The sequence below is a fragment of the Crinia signifera genome, chromosome 8 (assembly GCF_055691185.1).
Source record: "Crinia signifera chromosome 8, ASM5569118v1, whole genome shotgun sequence".
Classification (NCBI taxonomy): domain Eukaryota; kingdom Metazoa; phylum Chordata; class Amphibia; order Anura; family Myobatrachidae; genus Crinia; species Crinia signifera.
Window position 1 is genome coordinate 69,600,334 of NC_139224.1, and position 25,209 is coordinate 69,625,542.

General features: G+C 43.7%; 1 protein-coding gene across 3 annotated transcripts in view; it reads right to left on the reverse strand.

The window, feature by feature from the left end:
- SEPTIN3 (septin 3) overlaps window positions 1–25,209 on the reverse strand; it is a 169,653-nt gene that overhangs the window by 85,808 nt on the left and 58,636 nt on the right. For all 3 annotated transcript variants that reach the window (XM_083156655.1, XM_083156654.1, XM_083156656.1), the window contains 2 exons: window positions 10,996–11,124; window positions 1,104–1,185 (listed from right to left, as the gene is read on the reverse strand). In XM_083156655.1, coding sequence (XP_083012781.1) covers window positions 1,104–1,185; window positions 10,996–11,124 — 211 coding nt within the window. The remainder of the gene's footprint in view (window positions 1–1,103; window positions 1,186–10,995; window positions 11,125–25,209) is intronic.

Below are 25,209 nucleotides of genomic sequence, written 5' to 3' on the forward strand. Positions count from 1 at the left end.
GAAGATTTCGTTCCCTTAGAAGAAAACATTTTTTTACAGTCAGAGCAGACAAATTATGGAACTCTCTTCCTGGAGATGTGGTGTCAGCAGACACAATAAAGTGAAAATGAACGACCTCAGCATTGCAGGTGATCACTGGTGCACGACGGCTGACAAACGACCACAAACGATGCAGGACCTTTTCTATTGAAAAAACAAACAATGTTAACGACCATAGCCAAATTGACCTGCATGCATTGACGATGGCTATGGTCTTTAACGACCCATGGGTACGCGCATCATTGGTAGTCGTCCGTCATTCACAGCATAAACAGTAGACGATGTTAAAAGATTCCCCTCCTAAACGACCTTGAACAAAGTCGTTCTGGGTTGTTCAGGAGGTGATTTATAATGGGGTCGTTCATCCTCATTAAGAAGACATCATAGTGTGTGTATTGGCCTTAATACACCAAGGTTGAACTGGATGGACATGAGTCTTTATTCAGCCTTAAATACTATGTAACTATGTAATATATCTCCCTGCATCCTGTGAGTGTCGGGATATGTATATTTGCATTAAACTGCACCAGCACTCTTCTTAATAAATTTGGAGCCTTATGTGCCCTGCCTACTTTCCTGCGACCGTAAGGGGGTAACCCAGATTTGGGAAACCAGAGTGCCAGGGAAGATATTGTGTGTGTGTGTACCCGGATCCCTTCCCTGCCTTGCCCTGGTAGGGGGGAAAGAAATGATAGGATACCTCAGTGGGGGGCAGGGGGGAGAGAGGATGCCTAAGTGGGAGGGGGGGTGTGTGGAAATGCCGGCATTTGCTTTCAGACCACAAAACCTGTTTAGACCCAGTACAAGACCGGGTAAATGTGCAGCCTGAAAGTGGCATAAACCCTGCTTTGACCCATTTTAAAAATCATTTTAAATACCGGGTCTAAGCAGGTTATGCAATTTGAAAGCAGCAAAAGTGTGTCAAACCCATTTTCAAGTTATTAGATAATGTACTGACTGTTACCTTAGTAAATACTGAAAATATATATTATACTGTATAATTTAAATTAAATATTGCTCTAATAGTTAAGTACTGTAGTTCAGGTTAAAATGAGTCAACTCACCAGTTTTCATTATTAATTTGATCCCCAAATCCTGGAGTGTCAATAACAGTGAGCTTCATTTTCACTCCGCCTTCTTCAATAACTAGCAAAACAAATTGTACAAGTTACACTTATCTACTCCAGTGGTTCCCAATCTGTGTACCTAGGCACCTATGATGTTACAGGCTATAACTGATTCTAAGGTAGGCACAATGGTACTTGTGTAGTTTCACTGCGGCAGTCTACGCTATGTTTTCAGCATAGGCTAAGCTACATTGTCAGCGTAGCCCAACGGCTGCCTAGCATAGTCAGCGTATTCACTCCGCAGCAGCCCTGCATAGTCAGAGTAGTGTCGTCATCAGGCAGCTAGTCGCCGTACTGTCCCCGGGAGCTGCAGCTCTGTCCATGGCAAGCCTAGTGAGCGCCTCTCACACAGCGCCGGTAACTGCTAGATCCCCTGCGCTGGCAGAATGCCAGCAGAGATGGGATCAAACAGGCGCCGGCGGAGAGGCGCTCCATCTATCTGAGATGCAGGAGCGTCTCAGATGCTTATTTGTCTCAGTAAGGATTGCCGCAGGGTACCCGCAACCCTGAGGACAGGGTTAGGGGTTCGATTGCAGGGGGTGCGGTGCTATAAAGTACGCATTTGCCAGTGCTCCATGTTACATACTGACAAATGCCTCCATTTCAAACCCCCACTATCCATGCCAGCACGAAGCATGCTTTGCCAGCACGCCAAGCTTCGGGCACTTTATAAAATCAACTCCACACTGACGTGAATAGTGGGGGTATGAACAAGTCAGGAGGATGTGTACCGCGCCCCCTTGCAGGACTCGCTACGCTCGCCGCACTTCGGGCTGGAGTGGATAGTAGGGGTGTTTCAGAATACATTCACACCTGTCATTTCAGGCAGGTTAAAATGGTCAATGGTTCCCACACAATGTAATAAGTGCTGATTGACTAAGCTAACTGTGTAATGCTGACTAACTACACTAACTATGTAAGCTCCGGCTAGCCACGAACAGGCAGGAACAGATACTGACAGGGACGCCTGACTGACTACGCTAACTACTTAAGTGAGCCGCGGGAACACTTCGCTGATTCTGACAGGGACGCTGACTATACTGGCTCTGGGATGCTGACTCACCGCAGGCTAGGAATCAGGAGACTACACTGTGGGGAATTGCTGCTGCATATGCTCAGAGCAATGTATGGGAGTTTTGCTGCTGTTTCTTACACTACTGCCGCGGGAACACTAAGCTGATTCTGACAGGGACGCTGACTATACTGGCCGCGGGAACACTACGCTGATTCTGACAGGGACGCTACACTAACTACGTAACTGCCTTTGTGAAACTACACAATTTAATAAATGTATATGGTTCTCTTAAATTTTTCAATAAAAAACTTGGTTGATACTTGATGGTTGATTTTTATAACAGATCATAAATGGCAGTGACTGCCAAATGCACAACACAATTTCATTCACAATGAATCCTTGATATATTCATTACTTGGATTTCAGTATCAATGTACCCTCACTATGTACTCAGATCTAAAATGTGGAAAATACAAAGACACATCTCTTGTTTCAGACTGCATCTTCCGAGAGTGCTGATAAGTATGCTGTGTTTACCATGTAGATGCAGTGGTGTAAAACCAAGATATGAAACTTAATGTTCATCATGTATCAATTTACCTAGGATCTCATGGATGTTACATAAAGCTGATGTTTTAAATCTGTATAATGATGAGGTATATGAGATGTTAAATAATCTATTCCCGATATAATTGGTATATTAATTGGTCAGTTTCTAACTTTGTGAAATTTTGCAATGCAATTTTTTTTAACATACAATAAATCTAATTATTGTTAACAGAAAACACAAACACTTCTAGCTTTATTCAAAGGAAGATAATTCTTCATGATGCAATTCTGCGGTGTCCCAATCCAATTTTTCATAGGTTACAGTATTTCCTATCAATTTATAAGCTTCTTTTAAATATGCTTATTTAAGACAAACCTATCAGGTGTAAAGGTGCCCATACATTGTGCAGTGAACTCTGTGCTTTTAGTACTAGATTGCATAGCTTCCAGTACAAAAAGCATACAATGTGCTACAGCACCATGCTTTTTGTACTAGATACGATGCAATCTAATACTAAAAAGCATGGTCAGCACATACTTTATGTGATGTGCGATGGGATGCTCTCGGGAGTGTGCATCTCATTGCACCGTGTATGGGCACGTTAAGTTTTAGTGCTTGTTTCTCAGTGGGCTTCATGTTACAATGTGCTGGGAGGGTTTTCAGCCCTTTTTGTTGTATTCACAACCTACTCTAAAGGTGCCCACAGACGCTACAATTGTACTGTGCTATGCGTTTTTGTCTGTACAATGGTTCTATACAATTTTTCTTCCAGCTTGCGATGCAATGTGCACTTGGATGCATGCGATGTGATTGTATGAACCCATGTTTGTAATGTTAAATTTCAGATGTAGTCTAAAAAGTACATGCAGCACGTACTTTTTTAGACATACAATATCGGGCTCCCGGGAACGCGCATCGCATCGCATCGCATCGCACAAGCCCATAAACACCATCCAATAATTGTACATAAGATGCAATTTGTGCTTAAAAAGTACAAAACGCATTCGATAATTGATGCGTCTGTGGGCACCTTTAGTCTGCTGTATACTAGAATCACAGATCATGGCTACAACACTTGATCAGATTTATACATTGACACATGCATGCACACCAGGGAATGTAGCTCTGGGATGCTGACTCACCGCAGGCTAGGAATCAGGAGACTACACTGTGGGGAATTGCTGCTGCATATGCTCAGAGCAATGTATGGGAGTTTTGCTGCTGCTGCTTCTTACACTACTGCTGATAGGAGGACCTTTTTTACCGGACCCTCCCGCTGCCCCGAAAACCTTGGTGTTCCTCACGATTTTTGCAGGTAACCGGTAACGTTAGAGGGGTAAGTGCAGAGGGGCAGGGCTTATTTGGTACATGTGAAGTCACTAGAAGGCAAGCCAGGCAGCCCCAGCGTGATCCGCATTGATCAGAGCCTGACTGACACCAATCTGCCGGGGAGCTATCAGCTGCTAGTGCACTGACAATGCTTGCCAGCGTCACTGTTTTGTATGTATGTATGTATGTACAGTATATATATATATATATATATATATATATATATATTACAAAAATGGGTACTGTTCAGCGCTTCGCCCTTATTGGGTCTGATCCAGTTCTTGTTATGTCCCAGGGTATAGTCTTTTCCCAAAAAAACACACCAATCCTGTATGGCAGGCGGCTGCTATGTTCTCCTTTTGAAACGTTGTTGTGTCGTTTCGAAATGTGTACTAGGAAAATAGATGAGAAACAGCGCTCTCTAGTGTAATAGGTAAGGGTCACACTTTCAAAGTATAGTAATGTGCGTACCGTGTATAAATGAATTTAGTGCTCATCAAAATAGTTCTTTGAATTGTTGATCCCGTGGGTTAACCAGGCTGCTACCCGGACTGCAAATTTTAGACACTGTAGGTGTCTCTCCATGAGTACCCAGGGTGTGTAATCCAAACACAGGTGCCGTGCGGTTACATATGAAAGAAAACTCCAATTAGGATAAAAAGTGGGAGTTTTATTTAAAGTGCAAAGTGAATAAAAAATGAAAATGGCTTACATAAGTAAAGTGCTATAGGTGAGGGTTGGACTTCATCTCCCAGGAAAACTACTTTCCTGGTAAAACTACTAACATCAAGTTTTAGATCCAGGAATTCAATCTTGGTTGGATGAAACACTGAGGTAAACCTCAAATTAAATGTGTTGACATTCAGGGTGTTGACAAAAGCAGAAAAAGACGACTCGTCACCATCCCAGATGATGACGATGTCGTCAATGTACCTCTTAAACAGTTTTAAATTGGCACAAGGGGCACTGGTCACCATTTCTGTCTCCCATTTCTCCATGTATATGTTGGCTAGGCTTGGGGCACAAATCGTGCCCATCGCCGTGCCACATACCTGGAGAAACCATTCATCAAGGAACTCAAAGTAATTGAACTTAAGAACAAACTTTAAACACATGCATATGAAATCTCTTCTATCTGGAGATATTGACACGTCATTGGCAAGACGACTATTAACAGCAAGTATACCCCCATCGTGAGGGATACTTGTGTACAAAGCTTGTACATCGATGAAGGCAAAATGATAACCAGTCTTCCATTCAATAACATCCAAAATCTGCAACAGATGTGATGAATCCCTGATATATGTTTGTATACTTGGAACATATTTTTTGATATAGTGATCAACATACTCCGAAATCCTAGAGGTGAGTGACCCAACCCCGGCTACAATGGGGCGACCCGGGGGGGGGGGGGGGGGGGGTACCACCCCCTTGTGGATTTTCGGCAGGTGGTAGAAAGTTGCTAAATTGGGGGAGGTGTTCAGCAAATACCTATATTCATCCAAAGTGAGGATTTTATTCGATAAACCTTCCTTCAGAATACCCTCTAATTCCACAACATATTCCTTTGTGGGGTCCCCTGGCAATTTCAAGTATGATTTAGTGTCCAAAAGTAATTTGTATGCCTCTTTCTCATAGTCAACCCTGTTAACGATGACTACACCACCACCCTTGTCAGCCCCTTTGATGACAATAGAGGTATCTGACATAAGGGTCTTAAGGGCTGCTGTTTCCTTAAAGCTCAAGTTGGACTTATTGGTACTTTTCGGATTTAATTTATTGAAATCCTTCTTCACTAGTTCAGTGAAGAGATCAATATATGGGCCCCTGGACTCAAGAGGATAATAAGTGGATTTGAGTTTCAGTTTGGAATTAAGGGGATCATCCTCTCTATCCACTGTACCATTAGCAGGAGGTTTTTTAAGAAAATGCCGTTTAAGAGTGAGACGGCGTGCAAATAAATTGAGGTCTACCTGTAAGTCGACCTTATTCGGGCCATGGGCAGGTGCAAATGAGAGGCCTTTTTGTAAGACCTTTATTTCACCCTCAGTCATACTTCTATTTGAGAAATTAAACACACCATGATGTTGGACATTTGAGTCCAATGGGGTATCAGAGAGGGTAGATGATATTACAGGGTTAATCACTGGACAAACCGTTGTTTTGACTCCCTTGTGGGAGCCTCCTTTTCCCCTACTTCCTCTAGCCTTCTTTTTAGCCTGAGAGGGGTCCTGTTTGGGGATGACACTGGTAACGTATTGCCCTGGCACTCGTCTAAAAAACGCACGTTCATATTAGCGGGCCTTAAAGCATCAAACCTGTTCGTGTCCTCCCATCCTCTATGTTGTTTAGGGGGGAAGACTGGTTGTGTCCTGTACTCTCTGGGGTTATTATTTCTCCTGGTATTTTTATATGGAACTTTTTGCCATTTCCCACCATTGCGGCTTTGATCACCACGCCAATTCTGCCTAGGAGAATCATAATTGTTAGAGCCATTAGTGTAATTAGCCCACCTGGAGCCTCTCGGGGAATTAAACTCAGCATTGCGCTGATTGTATGTACGAGGAAGCTGAAGGCCATAGTTCTCTACAGATGGCTTCTGTGCCTCTGTTTGTTGTGAGTCAAACCTAGGGGGCAGACGTTTAGGTTTAGGCTCTTGCCATGATCTAATTTTATTAGACTCATAATAAAGTCTGTCACGAGCAAACTTCTTTTGCTTATTGGCAATAATTTTTGTTTCAACCAATGACACTTTTTTATCAATTTCCACCTTAGCAGTGGTTAGGACATCATTGCTAAAATTAACCTCAAGCATAGGGATCAAAGCCGCTAGTTCAAGCTCAACATCTTTAAACGTTTTTCTTTTCTCATCAATGAGTAGCCGCATTAATGCTAAAGAGCAATAATCAAGTATACGGTTCCAATCACTTTCAAATTGTGCACAACTTTTACCAAGGGTGGGAGTTTTCATAAGCCGGAGGCCCCTAGGGATTCTCCCACAGGTGACATAACTATCCAAACTCTTAATGTCCCACCAGGTTTTAGCCTCCTTAATAAGTAGACGTTCTAAATCAATTAGGCCACCACCATTCACTCCTGCATCCACATTAGTACCAGCAGCAATGGTGTTATCATCAAAAATTCTAGAACATTCCAAAGAGCGTTTCACACTCAGCTCACTGTTTCTAAACATTTTTCTAGAAAAACAGAATATAGCACTTAAAAATGTGCGGACTGTACCAGCAGCAAATAGTCCTATTGGATTCAGCAGACAGTTTTTTGGAAAGGATATATAGGACCATGCGTTTAGAACAGTCCTTAAACACCAGTTGTCTAAAAACCCTGTTCAGGGTATCCTTGGCACCAAACTACCACAATCGGCAATGCAGCACTTTTTCTAGGGAGAATGGGAAGGGAAATCCTCTGGAATCCACAGAGGTAGCAGTATCTAGAAGAAATGTAGAAAAAGGCGCTTCATGGTGCAGTAATGTATAACAAATTTATTGGGAGTAAATGAACCACTCCACGGTAAAAAGAGTCATGGACTCGTACCATAAAATATAGCTCTGTGGACTGGGTACCACACGGTATGATATAAAACCATAAGGCAAAACTGCTCACGCTGATCCAGGGCCGGATATCCAGAAACGTCCTTCGGATAACTACAGGGCTGGTTCGCTCTGCCGCGATCAGGGACGTCACAGACAGCCGGAGACAGGAGGCAGTGAGAGGATCAGCTGGAGGCACGTCGTAGGCCACGCCCTGACGTGTTTCGTCGTAAGACTTCGTCAGAGGGCGTGGCTACTACGTGTGCATACCCAGCATATGTACCGCCGAACACGTCAATCAACAGCGTGCCGGGATGGGGAACACCCCCTTGATGATAACCAACAGATCCTCAGCCAGCTCAGCTAGGAGGCAATCTAAGAATACAATAGGACACCGGACCTGTCAATCAACACAGGCCGGGATAGGGGTAAACCCCTTTATGACGACAAACAAATTTTCAACTGGCTCAGCCGATATGCAATATTCGACTGCAAGTAGCCAATGAGGGACCCGTAAAAACAAGGGGCCGTGTCGCCTTATTGCCGGCACAACCCGCGAATTAGTCATATGTACTAGATTATGTACAACTGTCAACTCAGGACTAGGACATAAACGGGACTTAAAGTGTTAGTGACACCTGTTCTTATATAACATCCGTGACTGGATATACGTGAGCAGTCTTTTACAGAAAAACATATATTGACAAAAAAGGTATATTGACAAAAAAGAGCACACAATATTTACATATAGCTAAAAATACCCAATGTCCGAGTATGGGTATAAATACAGACATAAAATTAAAAGAAAAATAATCATTTCCACAGTACATGTATAATAGCTAGAACAGAATTAAAGTATACATACAGACATTGCTATTCCCATATAAAAAATCTTAAAACAATTTCAACGACATGCCTAACTACTCCGGTAACAGACCCAATTTCGGTCTTTACGTATACTTTCGGTCCAAAACGTATACAATTATGTGTCAGGTAGGTAGCTTCCTAATGCTAGGTCTTACAATCTGTTAAAAGCATCAGAAGACAAATTTGGACCGAATTTGGTATTTAGGTCCAAACGTATACAATTGTGTGTCAGGTTAGTAGCTTCCTAATGCTAAGTCTTACAATCTGTGGCTTGTTTGAAAGTCTGAATGCTTAATGGTAAATTATCAACCTCCTGGTGTTCTTGAGGTTAGACCTAGGTTATGTGCTACTTTGTAACAAGCGAGTTTCACACTTCAAACCTGATCATACAATGTATATAGTTAGTTTCAATTCCCTTGCAGAGATTGTGCCAGTGAATACTTGTTATCTTATTCTGAACAAGAGGATACTATTATACAGGCTTAGAATGGCCTTACATAGATATTCCCAGCCCCCATACTACTAATTACACAACAAAGTAACCAATTACGACTACTCCTGGTTATTAATAATCCCCCATTTATATTGACGCAACAGGCAATTGCTTTGACGAACGACAGAACTTTCTGTCCATATCTCCTCTCGTCTGATTCACTTGCTCACATACAATTGTAACCATGGGGTAATAAGAATCCATCTCCCCCGTAGAGGGATGTACGGCTAAAGAGGTTTTTAAGAATGTCAGTATGCTAAAAATAGAATCATACTCCCGTCCTACCGTTGGTCCACATTTTAGTCTTTTTCTCCCCCCTTTCCCCCCCTAGCTACAAATTGTAATAATTACAAAACCTTATACTAATCCCCATGACAATCCCCATGACAATCCCAATTACAACAAAAGGCACAGAGAGAACTGCCAACCTGGCAAACTCTGATTCGCAGCAACTCTATGAATAAACATTAGGGACAACAATAGCTGCAGCTCTAATTAGTGGACAACTGTACCCAGTTCACGCTGCTGTTATTAGGATCTAATCACCGGGTCTTCAGCCACATGCATGTAACCAACAGCACAGCAATGAATCTATCAGGCATCAGCGCTGAGATGCTAAATTGGCGGCTCACATGCCTCCTATCACACACACGAGCACCCTGAAGAAGCCTAAAAAGAAAATTTTAATGGATTTACACATTACAGACTATGCAACCAAAGGGACACAATATAGACTTCAATATTAGCAGCATCACATAAATCCAATAAATCACATAATGGAAAACAGAACAATCTTTACCTGTATTTACATTTATTCATCCTAGTCCTCCCCCCTTTTCTCTCCTCCTGGTTCACATGGTTAATCACATGGACAAACCATCACCTCATCTTCCATATCTTCCTTTCCCCTCCCAGTTCCCTTTTGCATCTAACATGACATTATAATATTTAAAACAACCATCCCCCAATAGGGACTATGTAAAAACCGGACCCGGACTAGACCCTGGACCGCCGGACCATATTTCAAAATCTGCAGTCCGGAGCGTGTAGTGTCCAGACCAGGGGGTGTCCCATCTCCAGTGGTCCCAGGAGTGCATTGCGCGAGTTCCCAGGCGCACCGGCGACGTCACCGGCGCGCCTGGGAACTCGCGCAATGCACTCCTGGGACCACTGGAGACTCCGGAGATGAAGCTGAAGGCCTGCCGTGGACGCCGGGGGACTGCGTAAGTATAAAAAAGTGGTCGGTTGGGGAATTTTTTTTTCGAACTATTTTTTCGAAACATGTTTTTTGGAATAATTCGGATAACAGATATACGGATATGGGATATGGGAACCTGTAGTACATATACGTAACCACTACAGCCCAATAATTTATTTAATGTTATTAACACAGCAGATCAAAGCAAGATAAAGGACTCCGAACTGACACTCCCATTACCACGCCCACCAGGTTGAATAACCAATGACAGCCAACCATTTCCTATATCAGACTTTGGGATCAGTGATCCTTGACAAAGGCAATTGTTTCGAAACCCGCAACACACATTACAAGAGACTATACACCAGGAACCCCGTGCTCCCACAAGAAACAGCCGCAGCACCCGGCATGAGTGAAGTCACAGGGCTGGAGGAACAAGGTTTCGTGAGAGGAAACAACTGTCCTCAAGAACCCGGAAGTGCAGCTGGGCAAGCAACGGCCAGAGCTCAGTGCAAACAGGCTGTACCACCAATGGTCTGCTAGTGAAGGGGAATCCCCAGCACCGCTACACCACCAACTACTGCAATCTGCAGCCTCCACAACCCCACCAATGGAATCGGTGCCCCATGGTCCAGCACAGAGTAGGAGGGTCAGTGTATCTCCTCCTCAAGATCTTTATTACTATAGAACTGTGATAGTTCTTACTTTTGATGTACAACCAATGTTCAGATCTTACAGTTTATACTACTTTATTCACTGTATTGTGATTGTTTGTGAGGTTCGATAATACAATATTTAAAATAAATAATTAAAATATAACATGACTCACCATGGCTGATAGCTTTTATATCTAAAGTTTGAGGTATTTTGTCATCCCGGCTCCACCCTGCTGATTTTCGGCTCACTTGTAATTTAAAGAGTGTATTAACAAGTGTTGATTTGCCTAGTCCACTTTGTCCTGCAGATAGAAGAATTAGAGCAATTAACAAAGCCACTATTAACAAAATCACTTTAAATATAGAAGAAAAAAAAGGCACTTGAATCTTTTTTCGAAAGCAGATATATTTGTCCTAGGTTTCTGTCCTATGAGTTTAAAACCCCAGCAGTAAAAGGCTTACTAAAGAGCTTGTGGATTTCAGCAAAAAACATATAAAGGTTCCTAGGGATATTGAAGTAGTGAGAAAGGGCCCAATCCATTTTGCACAATACATGTCCTTAAGGAGGTTTTCTGTGTGGGTAGTCAATCGAACAAGACTGTAACTTCTAATGATCTTATTAAACGATGCGGCCCCCTGTTCAAATAGTCTTGTTGGATAAAATCCACTTTGCATTTTCTAGGGTGTGCTACCACAGACAAAAATTTTATCGAATGGCTCAAAGAGAATGAAAATAATTTGTCTTGGTGTGGTGCACCTGAAGGAAAACATAAAATGTAACTTTTAATATATATTGTATAAAACTGTGAAATATCTTAAAAAAACACATACTGTACATGAGACAAACTAAATGAGAATTGGGAATGTTAAAACCTCACATGTGTGTGATCACATGTATGGTAATATTTCCATTATAAAGTATTTGTGTTCAGCGTATCATGACAATTGCCTATGTCATATGTAATTAATGAAGCTTCTGTTTTCCTGTATCAATGTTACTCTTGTATCATTAAAACAGATTTCTCAGGTTCCCCTGTTGGGATTAGCTTCAATTTATCGTTCTTAACTTCGATAAATAGAGTGTATGTGACAGAGAGCTTCTGTAACAAAAAGTATCCAATTTTGCAGGGAGATGATAATATTGCAACAGAAAAAAGTATACATCTATGGATGTAATGCTTCTTTGCTTATCCTGTTAATGCCAATATATGACTTCTGAATGGATTAAATGCAGTCATTAAGGATAGCATACTCTACAGAACATCCTAAAGGTGCCCATACACTGCCTGCGACGTCTCGCAGCAGTGTACGGACACCCGATGGACTGCAAGCCGCCGGGACCTTCCGGCGGCAGGGACACATGTGATCCGTTGTGATGGATCGCATGCGTCCCTGCCAGTGGCGTAACTAGATACATGTGGGCCCCATAGCAAAAGTTTTCAAGGGCCCCTATTTATCACCTAATGCTGAAAAATGTATACAGCACATGATACTTTGACAGGCAAAGTGGGTCCTTTTCAGCACTGGGCCCCATAGCAGCTGCACCCCCTGCACCTATGGTAGTTACGCCCTTGGTCTCTGCTTAGCGCCCGTCCCAGAACGGGTGGTCGGACGGCCATCCGGTCCGACCACCTAGTCGGGTCCGATGCTCACGGGGCCGCGCATCGGACCAGACTACATGTCAGGGAGAGGCGATTTGGTCCGATTTAACGGGCTGATTGGTCGAAATCGGACCAAATTGCCTTGATGTATGCCCAGCTTAAGTGTGCAAAAATAATCCTGGGCTCATCACAGTCCTGCATGAGTATGGCGTGTTTATTAGCCACTAATAGTAAATAATAGGATGCAACTTTCTTTGTGTTTTACTAATATGTCCAGGGGGTAATACTAAACCGTACTGTCACTAGTAAGGAACAGTCTGCTTCACCTTTTATAATTATATAAATAATCAATAAAAAATGAGGTACTGGGGATTTTTGACAGCGTCATCGCACTGGTCAGTGGTATAGTACCACTCTTAAAGATAGAGTTAAGGTAATTGTTTTAGTCTGTGACAACTGACATAAACCGTATTTCAAGGTATATTTATCATAGTGCACATTTCAGAATATAATTTGATATTGTTCCTATTATATTGACTGTCAGAGGTTCATCCCTGAGTTAGCCAATAGTATTTGTTATGACCAAGAGTGAAGAAGAGGGAAAGAGAACTCTTTTTTGGGGGCGCTCTTACAGCACAGAAAAAATAATTTTGAATAAATGCAGTTTAAGATTTTTTTTTTTAAAGTTATACATTAAAATGACACATGATGGAATCTTTGTTACAACAAATGAAGTGAAAAATAGACTGCAAAATATGAAATTATATATACTATAACCTTGATGGCTAACCTTGACAGTCCAGCTGTTGTTGAGCTTCACATTCCAGCATGCTCTGCTTCAGTTTTGCTATTTGGCCATGCTAAATCTGATGCAGAGCATGCTGGGATGTGTAGTTCAACAACATGTGGAGTGTCAAGGTTAGCCATCAAGGTACTATAACATACTATAACATACCTGTCTGGTAATTGGATATGGATTTTTATATATGTGTAAAAAGTGTGATCCTCATTTCTCCTGTTTTATACACCAAAGTATAGGTAGTAGTGCACAGGGTTCAAATCATGGGACACTTTTTACTTAAAAAAAAAAAGAATTGTCTTCAAACAGACTGTCCATAGGATGGAAAAATATTAGCAACAAGTTTTATCCAAGGCAACAAAATGATATGAAACCATAAACTTATATAAGTGTATAACTGTGTTTATATACATAAATGTGCTAGTATCCTATTATGCAGAGGACATTATACAGGATCAGAACTATTGCTTGTAAGCACAGTGGGAGTAAATAGCAATTCTTATAATCTCCTATAATGTCACTGTGTTGCATGTGATCATGGATTATGGAAGCATGACAGAATTATAATGTTTGCAGAGACCCACAGTGAGAGGTTGCAGTAACGGCTTATGCTGCTTTCAGACCGCATAACTGGCTTTGACCCTGTATTTGAAAACGTTTCCAAAAATGGGTCTGCCAGGTAAAACCTCTTTCACACCGCACCTCTTAAACAGTATATTACCGTTTAAGTGCCGATTTTTTTACACTGGCAGACCCGTTTTTGGAAACTTTCCAAATACAGGGTCAAAGCCAGTGCACGGAGGGGAGGGGGGAGGGAGGCGGCGCTGAAGGCTGCACTGGCTTTGACCCTGTATTTGGAAAGTTTCCAAAAACGGGTCTGCCAGTGTAAAAAAATCGGCCTCCTGCTGCTTATAAGAAAAGTGACTTTCGGAAAATGGCTGCCCCCACACGAAAGACAGTTTTTTAAAATGGATTTTCCTATGGGGCAGACATTTTCCGAAAGTCACTTTTTTTTATAAGCGCATCGGTCCTCAAACGGGTAGGACCCTGCATTTTAACCGGTTTGAAAAAACGGTATTTTCAAACCGGTTAATTGGATCTGCACCTTTCAGACCGCACAGATTACCTATTTAAAACGGTAAAAAAAACGGCACTATACCGTTTCCAAAGTGCGGTCTGAAAGGGGCATAAAAGGCTCTGCTCCAATCTGGAATGAGAGAGTGGCTCAAGAGCATGATATCAACTGCAGTGCAATGTCTGCTGAATGAGCCAAGAGCAACAGTGTTCCTGGATGAGTGTATCACCTCACAGATGTGGTGTGTTCACACAACTGTCTGTTCACTTATGAAACAAAGTAATGGCATTCAGTATTATGTTAGTATGTTAGAGCCCTTATAAGGACTAAAGAATCAGAGTGCGGAACATATATTCAATCAGTCAGGGGTGAGAGACATGGAAGACACCCACACAGCTGAAGATGCTGGCGCACCCTGGGCAGATCCTGCTTCTTCAGGGCAACCCATGCTGGTATCCTGATCTGGTTTAATAAGACGTGTATTTTTGACTGTGTCCAATCATCATTCCTCTGTTATCATTTACTCTCACTCTATCATTGTGAGGTGGGTGGCAACTTAAATACAAACTTATTCAAGAAATATTCATTGCAGTAGTATTAATTAATTCCCATTGAGGTTTGAATAAAAATATATATAATTGTATTAGATATAGTATGAAACCAAATTAGTAATTAATGAAAGGGAAGAAAAAAAGGGGGAGGGGCAATAAAAGTGTTCACAAGATGCCCACTTATAGATAAATATTGTCAGGATAAAGTTTCTCTATATTTCTATTATCAGCAACTATGCATATTGCCTGCTATTGTTTGTAGTGAAGGTCCATAAAATATAAGGAAGATATTCTTTCCAATTATTATTTAGTCTCATGTATCATGTGTTTTTATGAAAGGGAAAGGGGAATATACCTCTCACAGACTTCTTATTTATATTATAGATATGAAACCAACATATACAGATAATTGTTTGGACATTATGAAGCTAATAAATTGAGTTGGTGGTGCTCCCCAGAGCCATAAATGTAAACATATAAACAAAATAAGAAAAAAGTTTTGTTGGGCACTTCTTATGTATGATAATTTGTTATAAAATTATTCTTAAATTTTTATTGGCTATGCATTAAAATCTTAGACCATACCACTATATTTGTAGAGGTGGAATTATGGCAAATATTATCGGAACCCTTGACCACAGTGAAAGTTTATGTAGAAATGTACACAAAATTACATATATATATATATATATATATATATATATACACCCACAAAAGTGTCTTTCATCACCCTATGTACAGTATGTAATGTCCATAAAAGATATATCTATCAAGATATGAATAATGATACGCTTGTAGCTTCTTGTTTTCTGGAACAGTTTTCTGTTTATTTTCAAATATTTTGATCAATACCCAACGCGTTTCATTCCGGTTAGGAACATCATCAGAGATTTTTTTTATCTATAAAATATGACATAAAATCATATAAACACCACACAATGACATTACATACATAGGTATTGAATATACATAATATATACATAGGTATTGAATATACATAATACCATCACATATGATGCAATCTAATCGAGAGTCGTAAATTAGATGTATCTATTTAAAATGCATCTATTAAAATAATAGATACATATATTTAATAACCTTTTTAAAATAGGGTTGAACAGAGCAAGTAGTTGGAGGGAACAGAAAAAACACTATTGAGAAGGGAATACATTCCATAAAGGAAGCTACAGAGGGTACTGATGTAATATCTGGGCTCCCGTTTTTCTTATGAGACCGCGTCCCCTCGCGGGGCTCACTGCGCTCGCCACGCTTCGGGCACGGTGGCTCGCTGCGCTCGCCACACTATATAAAATCGACTCCATGCGTAGTTGGATAGTAGGGGTATGAAAAAATGGGGTGCATTTAACATGGGAGCCCAGATAATACATAAGTACCCTACAGAGCTACTTTATAAGATATAAGAAGGGTGGATTATTTAATATATGTTTACATACCTCTTCAGGTATTATTGTCTCTCATAGATTATGGATGCAAACATAATCTTTCCAATGGTGACCTAATAATGTCACAAGGGAGGTCCATACCATCTGAGGTTCATATACCTTTAAGAAGCGAAGCCCCCACAACAGGCCATCAGCTGCGGGGAGGGTGGGTGGTGACGAAGGCTTGCATGAAATGCTGAAGTGATGCCCCCGCAACAGGCCATAGGCAGCGGGGACGGTGGACAGTGCATACGCTCCCACAAACGAGCTGCAGCTTGCTGCAATGGCAATGTGAAAGGGTGCAACATTTATGGTTTGCAGGAGGGCACCGGACACCCTAGCACCGGCCCTGGTAACATTAATACAGGAAAACAGAGGCTTCATTAATTACATATGACATACAGATGGAGCGGGCGTCGCTCTTGCAGGGGATGGCGGAAGATTCGCCATCCGCCATCCCCCGCCAGCCGCCGCCATCTGATCTACGAAAGGGGACGCGCACGCATGAGATGCACGCGCGTCCCCTTTCGAAGGCACTTCCCCCGGGTCCCCGCCGGCTTGTCGGCGGTCACCCAGGGTCCCCACCACCTCCTCGCTGTCCCTCCTAACCCTGTCTGTCTCCCTGAAGCGAAGACGGACAGGCTTCCCATTGCCCCGCCGCCCGGAAACCGACTATCTGACTAAACTGACTATCTGACGCGCGTCTCAGTCAGATAGTCAGATGGAGCGGATCGCCAGCGGAGACAATCTGGCGATTCACCAGCAAGAGGGAAGCTAGCTCCATCTGTAGGTAAATGTCTTATTATACGCTGAACACAAATACTTTATAAGGGGAATATTACCATACACATGGTCACGCCACACATGTCTTTTTAACATGCACATTTCTCACTTTGTGTGTCTCATGTATGTGATTTTTTAAAGATATTTCACAGTTTAATACAATATATAATACAATATATATTAAAAGATACATTTTATTGTATTTGTTTTATTCTTTCTGGTGCACCACAACAAGACACATAGGCCCTTATTCTGGTCAGTGCGGATATATCCGCGTGCGTTCGGCCCGCCGATGTTTTGTGTCTGCGCATATGCAGAGGCGTCTCTGCGCATGTGCGAGCGGGGCGTACGGCCAAATCCCGCATGATATGTGAACACTCCGAACAGTGGGTGGAGAGGGGCGTGAAGGGCTATTTGGGCTCATTACCATATGCATACGCCCCGCGTTTCATGGGCGTTCCCATGCAAACGCTGGGCGTACGTATGGTAATGTGGCCGTGACGCACGTGTAGGGGGCGGACATATGACATCGCCGGATGTCAGCTGCCCGCCCAGATCCCTGTTTTTGCACGGAGAAATGTCCGTGTGGTCTGAGGTTGCTGGAGCTGGTGGAGCACTTGGTCCTGCATTCGATGGTCAGCGACCATCGAATGATGGGGGAGGTTCCCTTAGATGGAGGAGGCGTATTCCGTAAAAAATACACGTGCGGTCCGTTCGGCCAGCTTCTTACCGCGTACGGACGGAGTTGGCGATCCGTATGGAAGGCGGGGTTTCGCACGCACGGTCCTGGCCGCATAATCGGATCCGGCCGCACCGATCAGAATAAGGGCCATAGTTACATAGTAGGTGAGGCTGAATAAAGCCTTGCGTCCATCTAGTTCAACCTATGTTTATAGTAGCTAATCCCTTGTTGTATAGTATGTTCTGATATTTCAAAGACAGATTATGTTACTTATTCATACCCGTGGATGACTTTTCTTTCCCTTTGAACCATGTTCTTATGGATTTAGAGGCCCATTTACTAGAATGCATATTCAATGCGTTCTGTGTGGGATCTTACAGACCATCCCTGCACTGCAATCTACCCACTGCTGGGAGGTCTGCACATGCATGATCGGTGCTGGCCATGCTTACCGCACTGCCTGGCCAGACCTGTGGTAAGTACCCATTGCATTACAATGCAATACTGCCATCTTAGAGTGGTGGCCACTGTGGAACCTGCTTTGAATTCCGGATATTTGTACATTGGGCAATGTACCAATATCAATATCAAATAAGAAATAGGAGATATATAGCTGCCAGACTCCAGCCCTTAAGAGGGCACTTCCTTCTTTGTGTGACATTTCTGCTGTAATAGTGTTTTGAGAAGCAACAGGTTGAGGACAAGCTAGGTATGCAGTGACAGTCGTGCTGGTGCAGTGCTCTGTGAATTTTTTTCAAGATACAGAAACACATATACAAGACCCACCCTGGCATGAATTTTTGAAGAAGAGGAGCCACTCTAAGTTTGACCCCCCTTCAAAATACCCTTCAATAAAAACCTTCTGTAGACTTATGGATAACTCTGTCACAAAATATAACCAATCGCCAGCACCTTTAATTAAATTAAAAAAACAGGCCCTTAAAAGATCTTGGTAATCACAAAGATATAGTCATTCACCCTGCCAATAAGGGTGGGCCAATTGTTATACAAAACATAACCGACCATGTCCAAGGCATCAATCTCCTACTACTGTCTTGACCAAGCCACATATGAGTTGCTACATTAAGATCCAACTCTGATCTATAAAGCTGAACTGGACTTTAAATTGGAAGATGCAGCTACTGTATGATGGGGATCATCACTCAAAAACTTAAAGAAGCCGGGTCTCAACCCTACCCAGTGGTACCTATATTATATACTGTACCAAAAATCCACAAGGTATTAGACCAGGAGTGGGCAATTATTTTGGCTGGGGACCACTTAACACTTCCAGTAAATATTCAAGGGCCGCACACAAATATTAAATATATATATATATATATATATATATACATACACATAAAATAATATAGGCCCAGCTGGCAGCTGTTCACCTTTAATTTGAATACACACAGTGTATACTTATATAGTTGTACCTACATCATGTAAACACTTGTAATGGGCAGTAGATATCACAGACTTAAGCCCGGCACACACTGAGCACTACTGTCATAATGGGTCATTTTCAGCCGAATCATCTCAGTTTCTAGGTCCATTAGGCAGGGATCTGCGGTTGCTAGTGGTGACACCACCGCCGATGCCCACCCCGCACAGCATTACTGGGAGTGTGGGAGGAGACTCGGTCATGCAGTGGCTGCACCAACCAATGGCAGGGATGTGGCTACTGCGTGATAACGTCCCTTCCCACACTCCCAGTAATGCTGTATGGGTGCAGTCGGGCATCGATGGCAGCACCACACCTCCTGTACTATTCAGGGGACCAGGGTATAGCCTGCAATCAGGGGGGCCTGGGAATTGCTGCTGTACCACAATAATAAGCGCTTCAGCTAGCCGGACTGCTTGTTATTGCAGTACAGGTTTGAGCGGCAGGCCATGAGCATTTCATTCCATGTTTTTGGATAGCCTAGGACACAGCGGGGCTTGGCGCTCTGCAGGCTGCAGTGTGCAGTGTGCGCTCCGGACCTGACATGCCGAGACATGATGGTAAGTAATGGGGACGTGGTAGGGGGAGGCGGGGTGCTGGCAGGTAGGGGCAGGCAAGCACGCACGTGCGTGGGGGTGTGTGGCCAGAGGTATGTCGCTGTGCCACTGGGGGCTAGGACTGTAGGTCAGTCCCAGGCCCCAATATTTCTAGTGGCAGCCCTGCCTTGCTCCAACTAACAATGGAAAGGAACTTCTTCATGTTTAATGGGTCTTATTTAGAGATGTGCACCGGCCACTTTTCGGGTTTTGGGTTCTGATTACCTTGAGGTTTTGGGTTCTAATGGGTTTTGCCAAAACACCTCCTAAGTGTTTTGTGTTTGGATTTCTTGGGTTTTGGGTTCTGATTATTTTGTTAAAAAAGCATAAAAACTGCTAAAATCGCAGAATTTTGTTGTTTTTTTGCTCCTACGCTATATTAACCTCAATAACATTAATTTCCACTCATTTACAGTCTATTGTGAACAGCTCACACCTTACAATATTGTTTTTAGGGCAAAAGGTTGCACCGAGGTAGCTGGATAACTATGATAAGCCACACAAGTGTGCAGCACAAACACTAGACTGATATGGCACACTTAGCATCCCCTCTAGGCTGATACTGCACACCTAGAATTACCCCTGGACTGATATGGCACAGGTAGCATCACCCCTGGACTGATACGGCACATTTAGCATCACCCCTGGACTGATATGGCACACTTAGCATCCCCCCTAGTCTGATACGGCACACCTAGCATCACCCCTGGACTGATATGGCACAGGTAGCATCACCCCTGGACTGATACGGCACATTTAGCATCACCCCTGGACTGATATGGCACACTTAGCATCCCCCCTAGTCTGATACGGCACACCTAGCATCACCCCTGGACTGATATGGCACGCTTAGCATCACCCCTGGACTAATACAGCACACTTGAATTATACGGCAGACTTGGCTTACCCCAGGAATTATACGGCACAGATGGTGGCACCCCTGACCTGATACAGCACACATGGAATTATACGGCACAGATGGCGGCACCCCTGGACTGTTACGGCACACATGGCGGCAGGCATGGAATTATGCGGCAGACAAATTCCTGCAGTAAAAATAAAAATGTGTATTCTTTTAATTATAAAAAAGAGAAGCACACCTTACTTAGCAACACCCCATGAATTATACAGAACTCTTGGCTCACCCCTGGACTACAGCGCATTTAACAGCCCTTGCAGTAAAAAAAAAAAAAAAACACCTTAATTTTATTTTCATTAAAAAAAAGGGCAGCTCCCCTGGTCTGATATGGGACACATGGGGCACCCTTGGAATTATACGGCACACATGCGGGCACCCCAGGACTGATACAGGACACATGGGGGCACCCCTGGACAAATACAGCACACATGTGGGCACCCCTGGACTGATAGTACTGGTAGCCAGTGGAAACAGCAGATTGGAATTATATACTGCAATAAATACTGGTAGCCAGTGGCAACAGACTGGAATTATATACTGCGATAAATACTGGTAGCCAGTGGAAACAGCAGACTGGATTTTTATATACTGTGATAAATAATACTGGTAGCCAGCGGCAACAGCAGACTGGAATTATATACTGCGATAAATACTGGTAGCCAGTGGCAACAGCAGACTAGAATTATATACTGCAATAAATAAAATACTGGTAGCCACTGCCAGTGGCAACAGCAAACTGGAATTATATACTGTGATAGGTACTGGTAGCCAGGGGCAACAGCACACTGGAATTATATACTGTGATAGGTACTGGTAGCCAGGGGCAACAGCACACTGGAATTATATACTGCAACAGGTACTGGTAGGCACTAGCCAGTGGCAACAGCAGAGAGCAGACTGCAGCAGACACTAGGCAGTGCAGGACAGGCAGTGGCACTAGCAGCACCAGTGGACTATCACACTGTGACTGAATATACAGGAGCAGACTCAGCAGAGGCAGGTCCCAGCACAAAGGAGAGACAGAACACAGCACCAGTCATCCTTGCAATGGTGATGTCTTGACTGAGCAGAGACACAGTACACAGCAGCACGGGCCCCAGCAGAGACCACACACAGCAGCAGCACACCCTTCCCTACCCTTCTCCGAGATTGGAGTGAAGATGGCGGCACGAGGTTGCGGAATTTAAGGGTTCCGTGATCTCGCGAGAATCCGACGCCGGGTGATGACGTTTTGCCCGTGTGCCCGGATTCGAGTCAGGCGGGAAGCGCCGAGCGCTGCTCGTATCCGGGCCCGGATTGATGACATCCGTGCTGGCTCGGATCTGAGGAATCCGAGTCCGCACATCTCTAGTCTTATTACAGACAACTAATAATAACTATTTATCTCAGTTAAATGAGAAACCAACTAGAAAAAACAACATCCTAACCCTTTTGATAAGTAATATTGTAGACATTCTCTCTCACAACCATAAGGGAGACTTTGGGTAATAGTGATCATAATATGATTGCATTTGATTTGAATCTTAGCAAGGACATGTATAGGGGTGAGACCAAGTCTTTAAACTTTAGAAAAGCGAGCTTTGGCAGGTTTGAGGACGCCTTAAAAGATATAGAATGGAATGAACTATTTAAAGGTATGAATACCACAGAAAGATTGGGCATGTTTAAAAAAAAAACTTAAGGGGGGCGTGGCCTGGCTGGCATGGAGAGCAGACGTGCTGTGCCTGTGCTCCGTCTCCTTCCCCTGTTACATCGCCCTTCTAGCTAAATTTGGGGGCACCCGGATCTCCCCCTTTCCTGCTGGATCCTCGGTGGCTCACCTGGAGTGTGCTGCGGAGTCGGGGCATTCGTGATGGAATGCCCACGGATTGCGGCCTCCCTGAGCCTTCAAGACGGGACCTATATTCCGGGCAGCAGTGTGCCTGGGAAGTGCCGGCTCCAACGCCTGTCTCCGTCCTGCTGAGTGCCGGGTGCGGCAACAGCCTCCTCTGCCCTTGAGTGGTCCCTTGGTGGTCCTCGCAGGTGCGGGGGAGCCAGCGGGTCCTGGCTGAGATGCAGGAACACGGACCCGGAGCTCCCGGCGGCCATCTTGCTGGATGCCTTCTCTCCCAGCCGGAGGCTGTCAAAAAGAACCCACAGCACTGCAGTTTAACAAAGTGGGTGAGTTGCTCCTTAAGCATCCCCTTTCTCTCTCTCTTCCCGGCTGTAAAGGTCTAAGTCTGTGGCAGGGGTGGCATGCCCGCTGACTTCAGGCCCTCCTTACATAGCCCTGCATATCCATAGCCACCATCTCACATACATTACATCTGTGGTGGATTTGCGGCTTCAGGGAGCCCCCTCCAGTCTCTCCCCTTGCACCTCCCAACCAATCTACCTGCAGTAACCTAGCACTCAGGACAAAATAGCAAACGTCCTGCTTGGCCTAACTGGACATCCAGCATCTGTTTTACCCCTGCATTGCAGCAGCTCCCACCTAGGCTGCAACTGTATGCCCTCTTACTAGTTGCTACAGTCACATTGGACTCGTTTGTTTTTTTCCGACCACATCCCACCTGAATAACGCATACAGTATGGCCACCTTCAACTTTCTGCACTCCACTGCCTCCTTTATAACCCTCTCATCGTAATTACCCGCAGTGGTGGTCCAGTTGCCCCCGGGAGGATGTTATATCACTAAGTGATGTTCTGAAGATGCCCCTTGGCCCGGAGCCTTGACAATATTATTTGGCATAACGTAATAAGTATTCCGGTGTTATACTAATACTCTTAAACTCTTACAACTGTTACACTTTGACAGCACTAATCACCCCTACCTTAGTTTCAACCATGCCTAAAGGCCAATGTAAACAGGGGAGTTTGGACTCCTCTCAGAGTATACGTAGGTTCGCATTCTCTGCGGACAAAGCACAGAAAGAAAAAATGGGGGGACGGTGAACTGGATCTAAGCGCTGTAGGTCTGCAGGTGAATAAGGAACACGTGTGGTAACCCCGAACCACAAAATAAGACTGTCAAAGGGTAATGTGTACTAGACACATAAATTGTGTTCCAGGGATCCTCCTGCGAGCTCAAAGGGATAAGGGTGAAAAACAACGTTCCTATCTCACAAAGAGCGTTCCTCTTCTCCGCCTTAGGATGACCTTATGTGTGGTAACCACTGTGTACTCGTGTCTGGAAATTCCTAAATCAAACTGGTGTTTGACCCTTCACCACACTCCAAAATAAGAAAAGATACCATACATCCCTTGTAAGGGATTGGCGTCTCCTCTTCTCCGAATGAAATGTGTTTCTTAAAATCACTGATTATTCAGACGCTTTCATTTTCCACAATACACTCCATGTGCCAGAAGACCATATAGGAACATAATAGAACCAAATATAGTGTAATACAGTTTTTATTTACTCACAACAATTAAAAAATGGGTCTGAATAACATGTATATAAAAAAATGATTAAATATATAGAGAATTTTTCTATGTCAAAGATGGTTAGTGCACCGTATAGGGGAATTCAACAATTACCGGATGAGGTGGAGAACTTGATGGAAAAAGTTCTCAAACGTGCATGAATAATAAAGGTCCCGGAAACTTTCACATAAGGCAAGAAGACACCAGAAGGTACCGGTAGGAGGTTCCCCAAGTCGGCGTCACCAGGTAGGAACGATATAGCTCCTGCAAAGTGTTCTCATTACAAGGAGCCGGAGGGATATCTTTTGCGGCCTGTGTATACGCTTATCTCTGCAATTGTGTAGTTATAGTACCCAAACGACAGCGCAGTACCCAAACGAGACTACATCGACCCCAAGACTGACTTCACAGAAAAGCAGCTCATTGTACCATGAGTGGCCAGAGACAACATCCTACAGGCCTACCACAATGGGTCGGGACACTTCCGGGTTCAGAAGACCAAAGCGAACCTGTGTAGTCAGTTCTATTGGCACAACTTGAGAGATGTAGAAGACTGGTGCAAAGCCTGACTGGAGTGTGCTGTATGCTGACCGACGGCTTCGACAGAGAAAGAACTTCTTCACCTGATAGTCAGCTGCCAACCATTGGAACTCATGGTTCTTGCCCATGTCAAGATGGAGCCCTGCCCAATTGGGTACACTTAAGCACTGACCATCATGGATCATTTCACCAAGTTCGCAGTGGCCCTGCCAGCTGACTGCCCGGACCACAGCGAAAGTCTTCTGGCAGGCCTTTGTTTGGCTGAACAGGTTCCCTTACAGCATCCTCATGGATCAGGGTCCATCATTTGAGTACCAGCTCTTCCAAAAACAATGCAAACTTTACGGATGCAAGAAGCTGCACACGACCCCTTATCACCAGCAGGGGAACGACCTGTGTGAGCAGATGAACCGGACCCTGATCAATATGTTGAGGACACTTCCACCACATTGACAAGGCAACTGGCCTGCCCTGCCGGCCTAAATTACATTCATGTATAATAATACTTGTCACGCATCCACAGGTTACTATCCATATTATCTTTTATTTG